Source organism: Eleginops maclovinus, chromosome 12, assembly GCF_036324505.1.
Source record: "Eleginops maclovinus isolate JMC-PN-2008 ecotype Puerto Natales chromosome 12, JC_Emac_rtc_rv5, whole genome shotgun sequence".
NCBI classification, from domain to species: Eukaryota; Metazoa; Chordata; class Actinopteri; order Perciformes; family Eleginopidae; genus Eleginops; species Eleginops maclovinus.
The window spans coordinates 23,397,338-23,415,447 of NC_086360.1; the positions used below are offsets into that span (position 1 = coordinate 23,397,338).

The following is an 18,110-nucleotide window of genomic DNA, read 5'->3' on the forward strand; positions in this document are numbered from 1 at the left end:
TAACTCCATACATATGAAGTAAACATGACAAAGCTTTTTGCAAAAGTCGAGCAGCTGTAACTTCTAGTGTGTAGGTTATAAAAACGGTATTGCAAAAATACAACGAATAAGGAATAAAGTATCAGTTCTACATTAATGCTGACACTGTATAACACAATGAATTACATATTAGACTGACTTAAAAATGGTATTCATAGTAATTCCCCATATACTGAAGTTGTTTCTACTGAGCGACGGTCTTCAATCCTATTTATCTTTCTGTATATGTTTACCTTTTGTTAAACTGAATATATATTTCGCTGTGCCAGAATCACGTTACATGTCATTAGTATTGAATTAAAGGTACATTCAGATGCATTTAACCCAGAGAGACTGGATTAAATGGTCTAGCCCACAGGTCAGACGTGGCGCTGTGGATCAGTCCCGTACCTGCAGGAACGCAGCACTCAGTCTGCCTCATTGCTTAACTCTCCGCAGACTGGCACATTTCACTATCTGAGCACCTTTCTTCATATCCACAGAATCGGGCTACATCAGGGGGGAAGGGGTTGGCAGCAGAAGAGGTGCGAGGGTTGAGAAGAGGTGGGATGAAGGGAGCCGAACAACAGGTTGAGGGAACATTAGTAAGGGGAGAGTGAAATAAAGGAGACGTGACAGATGAGGAAAGGAAACAGAAATGGAACAACAGAGTAAAGCCCACAAGGAAAGAGAGGACAGGAAATGAACAGGAAAAACAGATGTAATAGAAATGTGAGAAACAAATATGTGAAGGAAGGGGAAGAGGGGAAAAAAGAAAGAAATTATGTATAAACAATCGAGCACGGACAAAGATGGGTGGCAGTTGGAAAGACAGTTGAAGATAAGAGGGCATCAGACAGTCTTTGGGTTTCAGAGAAGACCTGTGTCAAATAGTATTCCAAAAATATTTGTACATTTAATTTTTCCGATTCAGATGGATGGGATTTGCTCAAAAAGGACAAATTAACCCTTTGATTTCTTGTGTTAAACCCTAATCCTCTGCCACGTTTTGCAGATAAAATTGGAAAAATATTGTAAATAATATTTGACCCAGCTCTGACACAGAGAGTCTTGCATGTTTGAGTGATACAGCACACAGTCACAGTTGAAGGACTATAAACTTTAATGAAGGCACAAAAAAGACAAGTGTCAGTCATTGAGATAACTGATGGGGACACAATGGAAAAGATAGCCACTGCATGGAGCCACAATCAATTCACTCAGTTATTAATGTGTATGAAACAAACGATGATAAGTGGAGGTGCGGCTTAGGGATGACTAAAATGATGAAAGGCTGAATGGACCGGTAGATTGTGAGCAAAAACAGCACCAGAGCAAAGGGAACTCATTTGTTCCTCCTGCATGCAGAAGATGAACATGAGGTAATAATATTTAGGAGGAGATTAATGTAACAGAAGGTCAGCAATCAAACAAACTTTGCATTCAATCCTCGCTCGTGATTTAGGATTTAATAATATCAAAGGACACAAACAAAAACTGTTCTCAGCCTGTTGTTTTGAAGCTCATGCAGGTTATTCAAGGACTGTTCGGGGAAATGCCTGGGATACCACGATGAGACTTTCAAGCTTACTGCAGAGCCCCATAAACTAGCTGTACATTAAATCAAACAGGCCCTCATCGGATGGTCAGCTGCCTGAAGATCAGAAGCCCACCTTGCTGCTGTCCCGGCCCAGGATGGCGTAGCTCATGAACTGCTCTGCATCAAGCTCCAGCTCGTTGTCGTCCTGCAGAGAACCATCCATGCTCACCTCCTGAACCCCCTCCTCAACTGAACCCTTCCCTCTGCGCACAACCTTACGCACAATCTATCAGATACACACATGTACACAAGGGGGTGGGAGAGAGTGATGGATGGAGGCAGAGAGTGGGAATAAGGCAGTGAAAAGACAGAGTTGGTGAAATATAAAAGAAATGGAAATGTCTATATTTGTGGGTAATAGAGTCATACTTTTTATGATGAACCAAACATAATTGATTATTAGCTAAATAATCATTATGTGAGAGATGCTGAGTGAGTATTGTGACACTGACGTGAAAAACTATATGCGAAAACGGTATAAAGATATGAGGCAATAGCTGACCTTTTTTGTGACAATGTTTCCGTGTTCATCTGTGAACTGTTCCTCGCTTACATGTTCCCCATCAAGGTCTTCAACTCATCGCCCTGCGGACATAAAAAAAGGTTTGCATCCTTAAATAACGTGTTAAAATAAATTGAGCATCCAACATGTAAGTGCACCTGCTACACGATGACTTCCCACAGTACAAAAGTAAACTAACGAGTTTATTATGGCCCTAACACAAGTTAATATAGAGTGTGTCATTGCAGTGTAATAACGTGCATGCCATAAACTCCTCCACTAACTGGAAACATGACAGAGGGGTGAGGGGTTAGAGGGGTTGTTTGCAGAAGCATGTAAATCAGACGGTTGGGATCCTTGGTGTTTCTTAGCGACATTTATAATTACAGATAAGGATCATGTCAATGCTGTTATAGCCCCCACTAATTTGCAGCGTGTCTACAGAGCTATATATAAGCTTAAAGGCATTCCTACAGCCAGAGGAGGACAAAGGCCAGTCCAGCCTGTCCAGACCAGAATAAAACATGTCAACAGAGATACAGTAGGAAGTGTCCAAACTGGTTGAGGCCCAAATAATTTATAAATATATGAAACAGCAGAAGATACCTTTAGCAACATTTGCACAACAATTTGATCTTATTTGAAGTAAAACTAATTGATAGAAGGTGAATTATTAGTATGTATTCTTTCCATCTATTCCTTCTTGCCACACACAACGTTTCCTCATGTAGAGTGTCCTCACCACAGATTTTGTCACACCCACTCCACTCCAAGCCTGTTCAACCATTTACCTTTTACCACAATCCTATCCTGCAAATACACTGCTCTCTTTAAATTTTCACCATGCGCCATCTCTCCCCTGTTCCCTGCCTGTACATTTCCTCAAACTCGGCTCCACTGTCCTCTAGCCCTCGCTCTGTACCTTCAGGATGACTCTGCGGCGGACCACTCTGGTGGTGACGTTCTCCTCTTCATCGGCCACTCCCTCGACCTCCCCAAGCTCACGGTCCAGCTGAACATGAATGTATGTGAGCACAGACCGCACGGAGCCGCTGGCTATGTGGAGGACATTCTGACAGCTGATGACCAGGAACGCCAGCAGCAAGAAGCTGAACAAGAGCTCTGTTACCAGGGCCCACATCGCCTCGCTCTGATCCCCGGCAAATCAACACAGAACCACAAACGGTAATACAGGCCCCCTTGGTTGCCAATGCAGCACTCCTCTCGGCTGGTGCAAAGGGCAACAGCTGCAGCGTGCGGCCTTCTATCACGGGTTCAGTTAAAGTTTGGTTGTTCGCAGTTCATGTCGTCCTCCATTAAGCAGTGGGTATTTCCTTTGGGTCTCTATTCCTTTTCCTTCCCCCTGGCAGACCAGGAGTACCCACTCAATGACATCAAATCCAAGCAAAAGCAACTTTGGGAGTCTTCTATTCCCACCTCTCTCTCGTTTTGACCATGTGATCTGTGGGCTTTAAATACCTCTGGCTTCCCCTCTCTGCTCTGTTTGCTGTGGTAAGAGCACTGAGAAACTTGTCCCCTGACTTCTTCAGGGACATTACCTTCAAATCATCCTCACACCTCAGTATTTTCTCTAAAAGCATCACTCTGCAAACACACTGCACTGCCTTTATCCTCTAGCGCAAATGCAACTTAGCCAAACTAAATACTTTTTTTCCCCCAGAATGAACTACAAATGCCCTAAAGGGAACTTTTCATTGCTGCTCTTGTACAGTTTCACAGCTGATATTTTCCTTTACAGTGGGAAGTGGTGATGTTGTGCCATAATAAGTTAACACGTGGAAATGATTCGGGTAGGAGGGATCATGTAACATGAGTGGGACAGTGAGAATGTTTGCTATATTTGGCCCAACTGTTTGTGCCCATCTTAGGCCCTTGACTCTGAGTGTGTGAGTGTGTGTAAGAATATTTGCTGTTTTATTAATCTAATCTAATGCTGATTTCTTTAAAGTTGAAATATGTTTGTAGGCTTTGCATTACAGCAGTTAAAGTCAAAATGTATCGCTCCCTGTAAAGTGTTAATGTGGATAAGTAAAAACTTTTCACAGGACAAGCATGCTTCTTATTTGGTTTGGGAAGAGCAACACACTCACCTGGCCCTTTAGGCGTACATCATCCCAGGCCCTCAGCTCTGGTACCCTGTGCGGGAAGCCCAAACCCTTCTCAAAAGGCTGGGTACCTCTGAAGTGCCCTCGTAAGATCTCTGAGTGACCCATGTCCCTCACCGGCTGGAGTAAGGCCTCCTGGGACACGTGGGACGGGTCCCCATCCACAGCGTTACATACTGATGATATCATGGCGTCCATGGCCTGCCTGGGTTTAGGTTGAGTGCCCACCCAGGCCTGTGTGGGGTCAGTGACAGGGATCCACCCCGGGCCCGACTGTTCCTGCAGGTAGGAAAGGAAAGAGCCTCCACCACCTCCGTTTCCACCATTACCTGACCTGGAAGGGGAGAGTGGATCAATGTGGAGAGGGTACATGTAATGTGTATGCTTACTCCAAGTTAAACAACAGTTTGTAACCCCTTAGCTGTCACCTCCTTTATAAGAAAAGAAATCAGTTCACCACTAACTCACCTGTCTCCATTCCGGTCTGCAACACAGCTCAGACCAGGTGACTCACTCAGCCGAGCATACACCCTTTGCTGTCCTGCAACAAGAGAAAGCCCTTCCTCTGAGCCCGTCCCTCCTCCTCCTCTTCCTCCTCCTCCTCTTCCAGCTCCATCTCCGCCAGCTGTACCTGTGACTGCTGATACCTCCAAACTTGCCTCTGACCCCTGACAATTGTTCAGCCCGTTAAGATTGATCCCGGCGATGGTGCCCCCAAGTGAGGCTGGTGTTGCAGTGCTGAGCGAGTCAACGCCCATCTCTGAATCGTCTTCGGGCAGCTCAATGGATCCACTCAGCACCCCACCCCCTCCGCTGGCTGCACTGGCCTGACTGGCCGGCCGACCCAGACTTCCGTACGGCAGCCCCAGGAGACCTTCTGAATCGTCAGCATTGCTGCACTCCAGCGAGGAATCCTCCACAGGCACCAGGGACGGGCTGTTGCCTGAGGGCCACACCTGCACATCAGACATCTCCATGAGGGTGTCTTCTTCTGTGGTGGCAATAGGTGCACAGTCCAGACTGGAGACTTCCTGCCAGTAAGGCTCAGCGCCCAGCGGGGAGGGCAGGCTGTACTGCATGGAGGCCGGTGAGAGAAGCTCTTCCTGCGCGAGCCCATAACCTGGAGCGAGACAGAGAGAGGCACACTGACACCCGGCCCCCCCGCCTCGCTCCCCACCTCACCCCCACAGCACCGGGACCACAGGAGGGGGGTAAGCTCCCCTGCCCAGGAGCTGGGGATCTAGGGGGAGGGGGGGAGTAGAGGAGGCTGAAGGGACAAATGGGAGAGAAGTGGGGAAGGAGAGAGGGAAGGGCCAAGACAATAGGAGCTAGAATAAAGGTGCAAGGAGCTTAGGACAAGAGAGCAAGGGCAGCTTTTAGAAGAGGGTTTGTCAAGCTCGATCAGCCAGCGCTGACTGTGAGAGCAGCAGCGGCAGCAGCAGCAGACACAGCCGGCCGGACGGACTGACACTTTGTTTTGGACCCAGCAGTGACTGATGCTGCTCTGCTGGCTGCCACCTGCAGGAAGCTGTCAGGAATCAATGCCTCTGCCCCAAACCCGGGGCGATGACACACACCTGTCCAGCAGGGACGCACATTTGACACACATACACATGCCATAAACACACTCACTCTCATATAATCAGACACACACACTCAAACTCAGTTTTGCATGCATTCAAACCCATTCGGAAAAACAGGCAGGTTAATATCATTGTCAGGCTCTATAGCATGCACGCAGGCAATCTCATTCTCTCGTCACATACACATCAGCTCACTCCACCCAGCTGCTTGCACTCTTATTGACACATATTTATTGTAATACATTCAATGTAACACAGCTATATAAACATAAAACCTAAAGTACTGCTGATATATATGCAGACAAATACACTTGATTTTCCTTCTGAAGTGAAAGTCACATGGTTGCTGCCTCAAACATTGATTTGAATGAGTATTTCAAGTGCAATTATATAAATTAGAACAACTGCGCATCGTTAATGGGCTTTGGACTCAGGTCACTCCTTCAACTGTCTTGAACACCCTTTGTGACAATATTTTCCTTTTTGTAAAAGCAGACCTGGCATGATAGAGCACAGTGTCGCAGCAGCAGGAATGTTTTTTTTTATATTGAGAGTAACTTTACATTGCATATAGGGAAAGATAAATCCAGTTGAAAACTATGAAGAATGGACTATATACACAATGTGCCTTGTATCTGCCTTGATTCATGCTTAATAGATAACTTGAAAATGTTGAAGTAATATTTGATGAATGGTAATGTAGGTTAACCAAAGTGTGAGTGCCATCATGACTGTAACACTACAGGATGTCTTAGGAAGTACATTAACCAGAGGATGAAATAGGAGATGTTGTGCAGGGCAGAGTGTGTAGATAAGAGAGACAGAGGGAGAGAGAGTGTGTGTGTGTGTGTGTGTGTGTGTGTGTGTGTGTGTGTGTGTGTGTGTGTGTGTGTGTGTGTGTGTGTGTGTGTGTGTGTGTGTGTGTGTGTGTGTGTGTGTGTGTGTGTGTGTGTGTGTGTGAAAGCAGTGCAGAGCTGTGGGGTGTAACTTGACTCATGGTTGGCAGTGTCTCTGTTGAGGACTGCTGAGCTCGCAGGAGATATTTGTGACACCAAGCGGCCAGAAGGACCTCTTGTCCTACTTTCAGCCCCTCTGTTGGTTGTCTCTAGAAACTAGCAATCATGTATTTTATATTGTTCGCCCTAGCGCTTTGTTTTATAAAGCCAAAACACAAAAATCTGCACGATAACAACAGCAATTACTCTGGATTCTTATGACATCCATATCTAATTGTAATACCTGAACACAGACGATGATGATGAGTAAGGAGTTTAAGTTTAGAAATAATAATAGGACCATGGGATCCTTGAAAGAGTAGGAGGTCCTAATCACAAACGCTTGATTACACTCTGGCTACACTTTAAATGCTGCATTTAATAAGAGTATTATACAGTAAGCAGCAGCAAATAATTTCAGAGCTTTAATAATATACTTCAACTGATCTCTTAGTTGTTTCTCTAAATCCATAGACAAGCCCTTTTTTTAAATTATATTTTCAAATAATTGAAGATGAACTTCTGTATTAATTGTTTGTATATCTGAGGAACACCACCAAGTCTATTTTAGAAGTACAACTAACAACTGTAGTAGTAAGCATTTCTCTTACAAGAAAACTAGGCGCAGGACCAGGTGTGAATTAAAAAATCGAGTTGTTTTTAGTCTGTTTATAAAATAGAAACAGACTATGATAATATATCAAAATCTATGTTGTGTTACGAGTGTGTTTCGGGGACACGACACAAACTACAACATGACATTTTGTTTGTCAGTCCCCTTTCTCCATGTTAGAAGATGAGGCAATGATGGTGAAAGAAAAAAATGAATCGAGTGGGCAAGTGTGAAGTATGAAAAATGATTGCCTGGACCCACTGATTAAAAGACACAAATACAGAAAAACAAAGCAGTGAAGCGTAAAAGTACATGTAAAGGAAATATACTTATTTTGTCCATATACTTAAATACTGATACACTGGTCACACATGTATATGGAGGACACAAAACTGTTACAGTAGCCTATATAAAACAAAACACATATAAAGACGCTCACTGATAGACACACAGAGTTATAGATGACTTCACATTAAAGAATAAGCACATTTACAATAGGGGGAGGGACAATATAACATTGACCCTCGAAAAACACCCACAAAGACATTAAATAACTCGTCAGATGGACACAGTTTGCATTGAACCAGTGACATACAAAAACAACCACAACATTCATACATGAAGAGAGCAGACGCAAATTCACAAAAAAAGGTTTGTGGCCTTTTTTACTCCCTATGGGACAGATCCCTGAGGAGGAAGAGACAGACTAGTCATTTTCAGTATGCATGCCATGCAAAAACACATGTCTGTTGGTCAAGCAGCATTAAAGGCCAATGCAGCATTTAAGTCGACATCTCCAACAAGCCAGTGTTACTCCTGCCCCTCATCCCAGTGTCTCATGCAAACACAAGGGGGTGAGCGATGAAAGTCGGCCTCATGCACATGCAGACAGGCAGGAGGACAGGGAAAGAAGGGATGGGAGAAGAGGGAAGGATAGAGTAGGATAAAATAGAAAAAGGGCAGCGAGAGAGGAATATAAAATAGGGTGATGATCACAGACAGAAACAGCGATAGAGAGCGAGGGTCACCTCCCCCCTCCCAGTGGGTGCTGAGTACAAAGTCTGTGTGAGGTGTATCGGTCACAGAGCGGACACTTAAAAAGGTGGGGTTTTCAAGAGCACAAAAATAAAGAAAAATGCACGACTAGTTGCAAAAAAAAGGAAAAAAGATAAAGATGTGGGTCAGAGGTCAACATGAGGTTGGCATGAGTTCAGAGTTCGGAGAGGAGTGAGAAGGAGGAAGAGTAGGGCGGCTAGGCTGCAGATGACATGTCCAGAGAAACACAGAGAGAGGGACAGATTCACAGGGAATGAAAACAGGGCTCCCAAAAGGACATTCAACATTAGCCCTAAAAAGACTCAAACTTCTCCACATGCAGCCACAGGCAGAGAGAATTTAGATAACCTAAAACTTAAAGAATAGGTCTTACTCAATCAGGATCTTCTGTATTTTTTATCTTTACTAACCTAGAAGTAAAGTTGAATAAACCCTCAAAATGTGCTTACCTACAATAGAGGTGCACTAGAACTATGAAGAAATGGTAAAAATCCTATAGATATCGTTTTCACAAAAGAGGGGAAGACAGGAAAAGAGAGAGAGAGAGATAAGGGTATAACTGATTCCTGTCTGCATACCCAGCTTTTTATGTGAAACTCCTAAAATTTAAAACACTATTTTGATAATAATAATAATACATTTGTGTATTTAATATGGAGGACTGAACCTGACTTTAAGTATCAATTCTACACTTTGGGAATATGTTAATGTATTTTAGTTGCAAAGGGTTGTATGAGAAGATCGATGCCATAGTTATGGTAACTATGAAGCTACTGCTAGCAGCGGTTAGCTTAGCTTAGCACAAAGACTAGAAACAGGGGGAAACAGCTAGGTTGGCTCTGTCAAAAGATAATCCTCCTCCTATCAGAACCTCTTAAAGTCAACTAGCACTTTACATTTTTGCTACACAAAAGCAGCTAGCGTGGACGAGCCACTATAACAGTTTTAATCTCTGTTCAGTCTTTTAACTAAGCTAAACTGACCAGCTGCTAGCAGGAGTAGTAGCTTCATATTTACCACACAGACATGACAGTGGTATCGATCTTTTTCATCTAGTAACTAAATTTGCACATTTCCCGAAATGTAAACCATTTTTAATCTGAACTGAATAAAAGTATTTGATAATAGATTAAGGAATGAATTAACCTTAATACAAAATGAGAAAGCAAATCTAGTAATGCACAAGCTGAAAAATAAATGTATTTTTCAATGTTAACCACAATATTTATTCTAAAGATGTGGCCTTGAGGTCATTTACAATACCTTCAAGCATTTATAGAGTTATTTCTTTTAATTCATTTATTATTTCTCAATTAAACTGATGAATTTCTTCATTAAATCTCTTTATCTACTGCTTAAAAATACATTTTGGTCTTTCTTCTTGGTCACTGCGCCTTCGGGACATACCTAATCTGAACAGTAAATCATAAACCTCTTGAAACCCATCACTGTGATCATTGTGAGGTTAGCCGAAAACACAATATCCAGGTATTCAAAGCGTCGCCACATATTAACGCAGAACGTCAAAGCAGGAAAGGCCTTTGGGAGGCAGGTAGCCAGACAGAGAGACAGACAAGACAGATACGGTTACATCAGATTCACTGCAGCTGTGATCTGAACATCTCCCTTTTCACCCTTTGACCCTCATGGTCGTATTTCTATGCATTGTTACATCTCCAGGTATTGCTCCAGTTTTCACAGATTAGGACTTATCACTTGGCAGACTGACTCATCGTCTGCACCGGATACAGAGAGGAGAAGCCAGTCCAGAAAGAAGGGGAGCTCACACCAGTCCAGAGGTGAAAATGGAGTCAATAAGATGTAGGGTATGCATGTGTGAAGGAAACCATGAGGAAAAGGAGTAAAAGACCGAGGACTGACAATTGGTAAGGACGTCAGTTAAGCTAGGCTATACTTACAGTTTGATCTACTGTACTGATCATGTATGACACTGTGTTGTTTAACAACATTTCACTCTAAATGTAAGCCCTCTTAATTCTATAAATGCAAATATTGAATTATCTAATTAATTGACATGAAAATACAAATTAACAAAAATGACAACAATACTTAAACTTTAAACTATTGATGGTATAAATATTAACTTATCTGTAAGGTGTTTTGCTAAAAGGCTATTAAGTAATGGGATTAATGCAAACTCTAGAGAATCCTTTTTGTATGTTTTATACTTCACTCTACTTCCCATCCTATTGATGAATCCATAGAGAAATGTATAACGAAAGGCACTACAGAGGTGGTAGCACAGTAGGAGTGTCCTGAGTCCCTCTGCATGTTTCTGGGGTAAAGTCCTGCAAAAGTTTGACGTTTGTGGCAGCTTTCATTCAAAACGGCATCACAGGGGAATACATAGTAAGGGGATAAGGGGACAGCAGTCAGAAATAAGAGGGAAACACACTTTACTTTCAAGGGATAATAGGGAGCGAGGTGGTATGTTTATTTGAAAGATGGTTCAGCATCAAAGCAAAAGGGACCTGGGGGAAGGGGCTGCACTGTGGAATTTGGGGAGGGAACTTACCATTGGTCATACCAGGGGAGAGGTTGTCTATATCGTGTCGACGTCGGCTGAGGTCCCGGGATTGTCTCACAGGCTGAGGTGGCTGGCCCTCCAACATGTTCACTATGTCCATACGGTCAATACTCTTCAGAGCTGCATACAAGCTCTCCACTGCAGAAGACCCGAGAAGGAGGGGAAACAAGTAGACAAGGAAATAGAGAAGGAAGGGAAGGGGGATTCCAGGACAAACAGCAACACCATTACAGCAATCTGCCTTTAATTGGGTTAAAGAGGTGTACATGAGGTAAGCCCTGCGAGGCAGGTAAGATTAAGGTGATCAATTTTCTCTGTCCGGTCTTAATGACTTACAGTAAAGGTGCAATTGATAACATTGATACAATTCAGCCACTAGATGGCACACTCCCTCTCCCCCTTTGATTGTGTTCACATCAGAACAATTAAAGTATTATCGTTATCTTTATTGTTAGCACACCATGCTTTCCAGTCTGATGCATAACCTGAGTTTGGACAGCATCACTTTAGATTCAAAGTAAGCTAACCAGTAAACCTTAGCTATTAGCCTACTTCTGTAGAAGAAATACTCTGGCCGCCTTTGCTTAACTTTCAGCCTTTGAAATTTCTTCATCTGACTCAAAAAAACTTAAGCAAAACCAATATTCACCACCAGTCTTATCCCTCCTTTTGTCACTGAGCATACACCTAGATTTTTGGTACTGGAGAAAAGTCATGCGCATACTGGCATGTTACAAAACTTGCCAGTACACATATGAAAAGAAACAAGATCCTGATGAAAATCACCTGCCAAACTTCCCTGCCATTAAGATCAGACCTAAAAAAATGAATCATCACATTTGTTTTCCACCTCACCTCTCAGGGCTTCCATAATTTAGCTGACAGGGTGAGAGAAATTCACAGTAACTCAACATCTCATATACTCACTCTTGGCTCTTTTGCCCTCGCGAGTGGCCCACAAGTTGAGCAACGCAGAGCTCTGCTCCAGCAGCGAGTTAGGGTTCTCCACACGGATCTTATTGATGTCATCCACACTGAGCTGAAGCTCTCGCGCCAACTCTGTGATAAAAATGAGACCGAAAAGATCAAGTGAGTGAGATAAATATCTATATAATTTTGGTTGTGGGTCATGCTGTTATAGTGTACACAGTCTTTCAAAGTATCTCTACCCAGAAGAGGCAGTGTGCCTGTCAAACAGCTCAGCTGTTGGCAGGAAATCAGGAAAAAAATCGGTTTCGTTGGCTGTTTGCCATGTTAGAACTTAATTAGCAGCTAGCTAGCCAAGCCTGTCAGACATAAGGTATACATGGATAGTTTACAACAAATACAATCCGATTCAGTATATCATTGTTTACTCACCAGCCCAGCTCAATCCCAGCTGTTCTGCAATAACAGCCATCTTCAGCTCCGTCCTCTCCATGGCGCTCATAGATGCTGCACACACAAGACCAAAATGGCCAACTTCACATCAGACATCTTTACTTTTGTTACATGTAATTGCAAGGTTGAGGTTATAGATAAAGAAATGATTTAAAAACAAAAAATGAAATGCATAAAAACATAAGCAGGTGCAGTCATTGGCAGCGTAAGATCCTCATACCCATAGCAGGTTCATTTAGGGCGCTGTATCTTTCTCTCAAAGCCAGCGGGGTCAGAGTTCGCCTCCGGTCTTCGCTCCCAATAATCTGCCAGTCACAAGCAAATCACACTGAAGTTCATCATCTCAGGGAAAATTAGTTTTTACTGAACACATTGGTCTTTAGGGTCTTTACTTTGATACATGGAGGCATGGTGATGTTGAGGTTACAGAGCACATGTTGGCTGTCCTCATACTTGGTGGACTTGCGCAGGAAAGACAGGAATGCAGTGTGCTCTTTACTGCTGTCTCTCAGCTTAAACACAGGGACAAAAGCAAAGCATTAAAGGTATATGGTAAAGTGTTGAGACACAGTTGGTATGTTATCAATCAAATAAAAAAGAATATCAAACTTAACAAAGATCAGGACACATGGTTTTACCTTAACAGAGACAGGTAGTCGGTTATCTCTGAAAGCCTGGAAGCTGAAGCAGCGCGGCTGCTGGGTGGCCTTCCTCACCGGCAGCAGGTTACCTGAACACTCAAGGTGAAGCGGCATTCCCTCCATCACCTGCAAGACAGGACACAGGAATAAACCTACACTACAACTTGAAATTAGTCATTTTTTACTAGATACCTTTTCTCTTACTAAAGTACTTATTTTAAGAAGCATTTTTATCCCTACTTGAGACAATATAATTATGAAGTAACAACACTTAACAGTAATGTTTTTGTTAAAGTCTTCGTACAACTAGCCCCCCGTTTCTGAACTGACCTCTATGTCTCTGCTGCGAGCCACCTCTGTGAAGTTCTCATGTTGTTCCAGGGTTTTATCCATCTTATCATCGGTCATGCAGTAGCAGCGCAGGCGGCCTTCACGCAGCTCATTCATCTTTGCAAACACCACAAACTTGGCCATGTAGGGTACAGCGGACAGCTCCCTGTAGAGCAGGTTGGCGAAGGAGACGGCCTCAGCTGTCCGAGGACAGTCGGCGAGCCAGAACCTGAGAGGAAACAGTCACATGAATTCAGAGTTGTGGGGAAACATCTTTTGTCAAGCTGACTGTAGAATGATTTGAGATGGAAAAGTCTTAGATTAACCTTTATGGGGTAATTGTTAATATGATGAATGTGTTGCCAGCTTACCGTGCTGAAACATTTGTTGTGAAGCTGGCAGAGTCTTTAGCATACATGAGCTTGGTGGTGCCAGTAATGTCTTCCCATTGGGCTGGGGCTGTGCCACCTGGGAATCAGTCAGGACGAGAAAGGGTAAACTGGTTATAATGGCCAAAGAAAAGGTCTCATTGTGAAGTACAAAAACAAAACATTTTTTTTCATCCAATTTTGAAATCTTTCTTCATTGCTGTTCAGCATTTTTGCCCCATTAATCTTCACTTGCCATGAAAGGGAGTAGCTGCAGGCAACACACAGACACACACACTTACTCACACACAACGTAACTCCCAGCCTTGGCATGCAGTACCTATGACGGAGCAAAGTAGACGCAAGCTGGTGGTGTCGCCCTCCCCAGAGTCTCGTGGGCTGTCCCTCCATGACGGGGGCAGGGGCATACGTAGGCCGATGGGTCGGTGAAACTTGCGCCGCCTAGGCTCCACAGTAACCACGGGGCTAAAGTTTGCCTGGTTACCCAGCAGCTTAGCAACCAGCTCATCTGGAACTGGCTGAGCCTGAGGTTGAGAGTAAATGATGGAGAGAAGGGGGGGTATGTAACGCAGGCACAGGGTTGATGATAGGGTAGAAAAAGGGGATAGGAAATGGAGATTATAAAATAAAATGATGGGAAAAGAGGATAGCAGGTAGAGTGAGATAATGAGACATGGATGACGGGGCAATGGACAAAGAAAAGGAAAAGAAAGGAAAACCGAAAAGGAAAAATAAAAAGGTGAAGAGAAAGAGAAAGAAGTCCACAGTGAATAAAATACCGTATGGTTGATTTGAACACACTTGGAAAGACAATAGCAACACAACTTTTTTGTAGGACTTTAAATCTCTTTTTTATTGTAAAATGTAACAAAGTGTGTTAACATGAAGCTTTCACAAATATTAATACAAAATGGATATCATAGAAAAGCACACTATGGTTTCTCACAAGGCCATTCATGACATGATCATTAAAGCAACATTTGAGTTTAATATATATATATTCCTAAAAATATGTTAATAGAAAATTGTGAGCAAATCTATTTTACTTACATTCAGTATTTTATCTTAGAGGTTACGCCATATGTGGTAGCATGTTAGTTTGCAATACATATTTAGCTTGTCATAAATTCATTCCTGTGTCTAAAGGCAGAAGCTGAAGGTCCATACATACTCTATCTACCTTTCCTTTTGGTTTATTCAAACAGATGCTGAAGTTAGATTTACACATCTCCATCTGATGTTTACATTTCATAGGTTACTGACCTAAATATCCCCCAAAACATCTTTTTACTATAAATCTTTTTAATTATGTTTTTTGTTAAAAACAACGATTAATGCAATCACATTATTGAACTCTAAAAAAAATCTTCACACTGACAAAAAAAACCTTGCTATCCCATGTCAGCAAATATGAGAAAATGGTGCATATTCATAAAATTCATTTATTTAAAAAGCTTTTAAAGGAATTTTTCCTCAGAAACTTTTAAAAGAAAATGCTTGAAATAATTGGAAACTGAAATTTGTGCAACAAAAAGGGTTAAATGTGCCAATTATTTTAAGATTGATGCTTGAATTCTGGTAATCTGCAATTAAGCCCTTTTATTTTACAGCTCTCTTAATGCAATTTTATTTTGAAACAGGATCTGGGGGCAGATAGTGAAGGTAAAACCAAAATGGATTCTTGTGTAAAGAGAGTGGTTTCTTATTGTATAATTGAGTGTGGTACAGTGTGCTAATAAAATAAGTGTCTCTTCTTTGGGAGAATATGTTTTAGAAAATGTCAAGACCTGAACAGTTTTGCCATTCTCTCATTTAACTAAGATTAAAGGGTCCTTTCTTTGAGGGACAACACTTTATATGGTCTAAAATGATCTTTTAACACATTTTTGAGACATTTGTGACACCAACCAAACCTCTACACATGAAGTATACAGTCGTACAAACATTTTCAATCAGGTAATGTTTTACTAACTGTACCAAGATATCTCAAATGAATGTGTTAACTATAGTAAATACAGGGCTTTGTCAATGACATAAATATATTAGTGAGGGAGACAGAAAGGAAAAACAAACAATACCATATCAGCACTAAATGAGCAGTCCACTGTTATATAAAGGTGCCAAGTGCATGCACTGGAAAATGAAAAGGTCCACTAAAAATGCAAAAAAAAATGCAAAATAAACAAACCAAGGAAAAACTAAATCAGGAAAACTTGGCACAGATGTGATCAGTCATTCCATCAAAGAACATGCTTTATTTTCAGGCAACACAGGCATTAACGATTCTGTCTTTCTTCTCCTTCCTTATCCTCATCGTCCCATCTCACCTGCAGCCCCAGGCGCACTCGTTTGGTGACTGCCGTCTCAGGAAACGTGGCCTGCACCAATGGCACCAGTTTACTTGTCAGCTGACCTCCTTCTGGTCCAATCAGGTCGCTCTCTTGCTGGACTCGTGACACCACAGCAAAGTACAGCGGGAAGTCTGTGGAGATGATGCGACGGATCCGCTTCTTCCCGAGCTCCTCCTGACTTTCTAGTTCTTTGGAGAAAAAGCGGCGAGGGTTAAACTCTCAGGAAGTGACACCATTCAGTGACATGTTTGAGGTTTAGCGTTTAGACTCTTACCCTCATCCATCCCATTGAGGATTGTTTCTAGCACCTCGTCGCCATACCGATTGCGATGTTCTTTCCAGACGTTACCGTTCTCGCTCCTCAGCACCACAAGCTCCCGGTCACCCCGTCCCAGAGCGGCAAAGTGGGGGATCTCCACTATCACCGGTCTGCAACACACAGGGAATTAGACATGTCAATGATTACCATTTACGTACCAAGTATACATACACATCTAAAACATAATCAGGGCTTCCATATTTAAATAAGTAACATAGTGGTGCACAAATGCACCCATATGTTACTTATATTTGTCAATAAATCCATGATTATGATTCTGGTAATTAATTAATTATTAATGTATGGTATTTTAGATTTGTGTATGTTAAATAACTCAATGCTTTCCATTTGTGAATGAAAGCTCTTTGAATTGCACTGAATATTTATTTGAACAAAAAAGATGGTTATGGCTGCATTTTAGGCTAAGTGATAATCTTAAGTTTAATGATAAAAGTGTATTAATGGAAATAAAACTTATTTTGTTATGTCTATACGTTGCTTATCTCATGTGCCATGGTAATCTGTTTTTTTGACGGGATTATTCAGCATATGATGTCATTAATTGACAGCCTTAATAAGATTAATTTTGAATTTGGAGGGAGATATTTCCAGTCTCCTCACCCCAGGAACTGCATCCCGGCGGGCCCTAGGGAGATGATCCTGCTGGCCAGCCCCTCTCCCTCCACCAGCGGAGGGGGGCTGGTCAGCTTCTGCGGCTTCACCAGGCGGCAGGTGATGCGGGTCGGTGCCGCACAGGTCCGCGGAGGTATGATGACACGCAGACCGTTATGCCTGCTGCCTCGCATTGAGCCGCCCCGAGCATCTACCATAAAACTGACCAGGAAACTGCAAATCGACAAACATGGGGAAAATTAGCTGCCAGGTCAGATATTAGAGAGGGATTCAGGGAAATAAAAAGATGCGCTGACCCTGTGTGTATGGGACTAGCGACTGGGCTGACATTGTCTGACGTCTCAGTCGCTGGGCTGCTGGGAATCAGGGAGTCATCGTCGTATTCTTTGGGCAGTGGAAGTGGAGTGTGTTGCTAAAACAAAAGGAAAGATAAACTCTTCATAACGCTCTCAGGAAAAAAACAGTATGGTATAATATGATATATGAACCCGGACCTGTATTATTCAAACACATCTCATATGAGTTAAATAGAGATACTATATAGAGGGCTATTATGAGAAATGAGCCTGCATTTTAAAGCTATTTTTACAGACGATATGAAGAAAGGTACATCATTAATCTTCAAAATACCTTTTATGAAGGATTCTTATTTACAATATCATGTTAGAAAAAGGGTTCTCTGAAAAAAACATCATCATTTTGAAGTTTTAATGAAATGTGTGTTTAGTCCATTAATCACAACCCTTCAAATGATAAAATCACATAGATGAGAAAATTAGTCTTGAAAGTTGAAAGCTGATTCTCGACATTTGACTAAAAAACAACTTTTAACTAAGGTTACACAGCCTTTTTTTTTTTACTGAACTTTAAGGTATAATAAAACAGTTTGCTCAGTTTTGTTGGAGATTGCATGAGTCCAAAGACAACTTAGAAAAGTATTCTGCTGATATAAATCATATGTTTATATTATATATATGAATAATTTGAAATGCTCTAAACTTTGAACAGGACTAGTAAGTTTATCCT

The 18,110-nt window shown here is 42.1% G+C and overlaps 1 protein-coding gene across 1 annotated transcript in view; it reads right to left on the bottom strand.

Moving 5' to 3' along the window:
• ank1a (ankyrin 1, erythrocytic a) overlaps positions 1-18,110 on the bottom strand; it is an 83,383-nt gene that overhangs the window by 4,433 nt on the left and 60,840 nt on the right. Inside the window, 19 exon segments of the mRNA XM_063897059.1 lie at positions 430-528; positions 1,692-1,844; positions 2,121-2,194; positions 2,197-2,203; positions 4,232-4,580; positions 4,715-5,366; positions 11,030-11,179; positions 11,969-12,100; positions 12,401-12,475; positions 12,642-12,726; positions 12,814-12,933; positions 13,060-13,188; positions 13,393-13,621; positions 13,764-13,860; positions 14,101-14,305; positions 16,109-16,320; positions 16,407-16,561; positions 17,073-17,297; positions 17,381-17,496. Coding sequence (XP_063753129.1) covers positions 457-528; positions 1,692-1,844; positions 2,121-2,194; positions 2,197-2,203; positions 4,232-4,580; positions 4,715-5,366; positions 11,030-11,179; positions 11,969-12,100; positions 12,401-12,475; positions 12,642-12,726; positions 12,814-12,933; positions 13,060-13,188; positions 13,393-13,621; positions 13,764-13,860; positions 14,101-14,305; positions 16,109-16,320; positions 16,407-16,561; positions 17,073-17,297; positions 17,381-17,496 — 3,237 coding nt within the window. The 3' untranslated portion in view covers positions 430-456.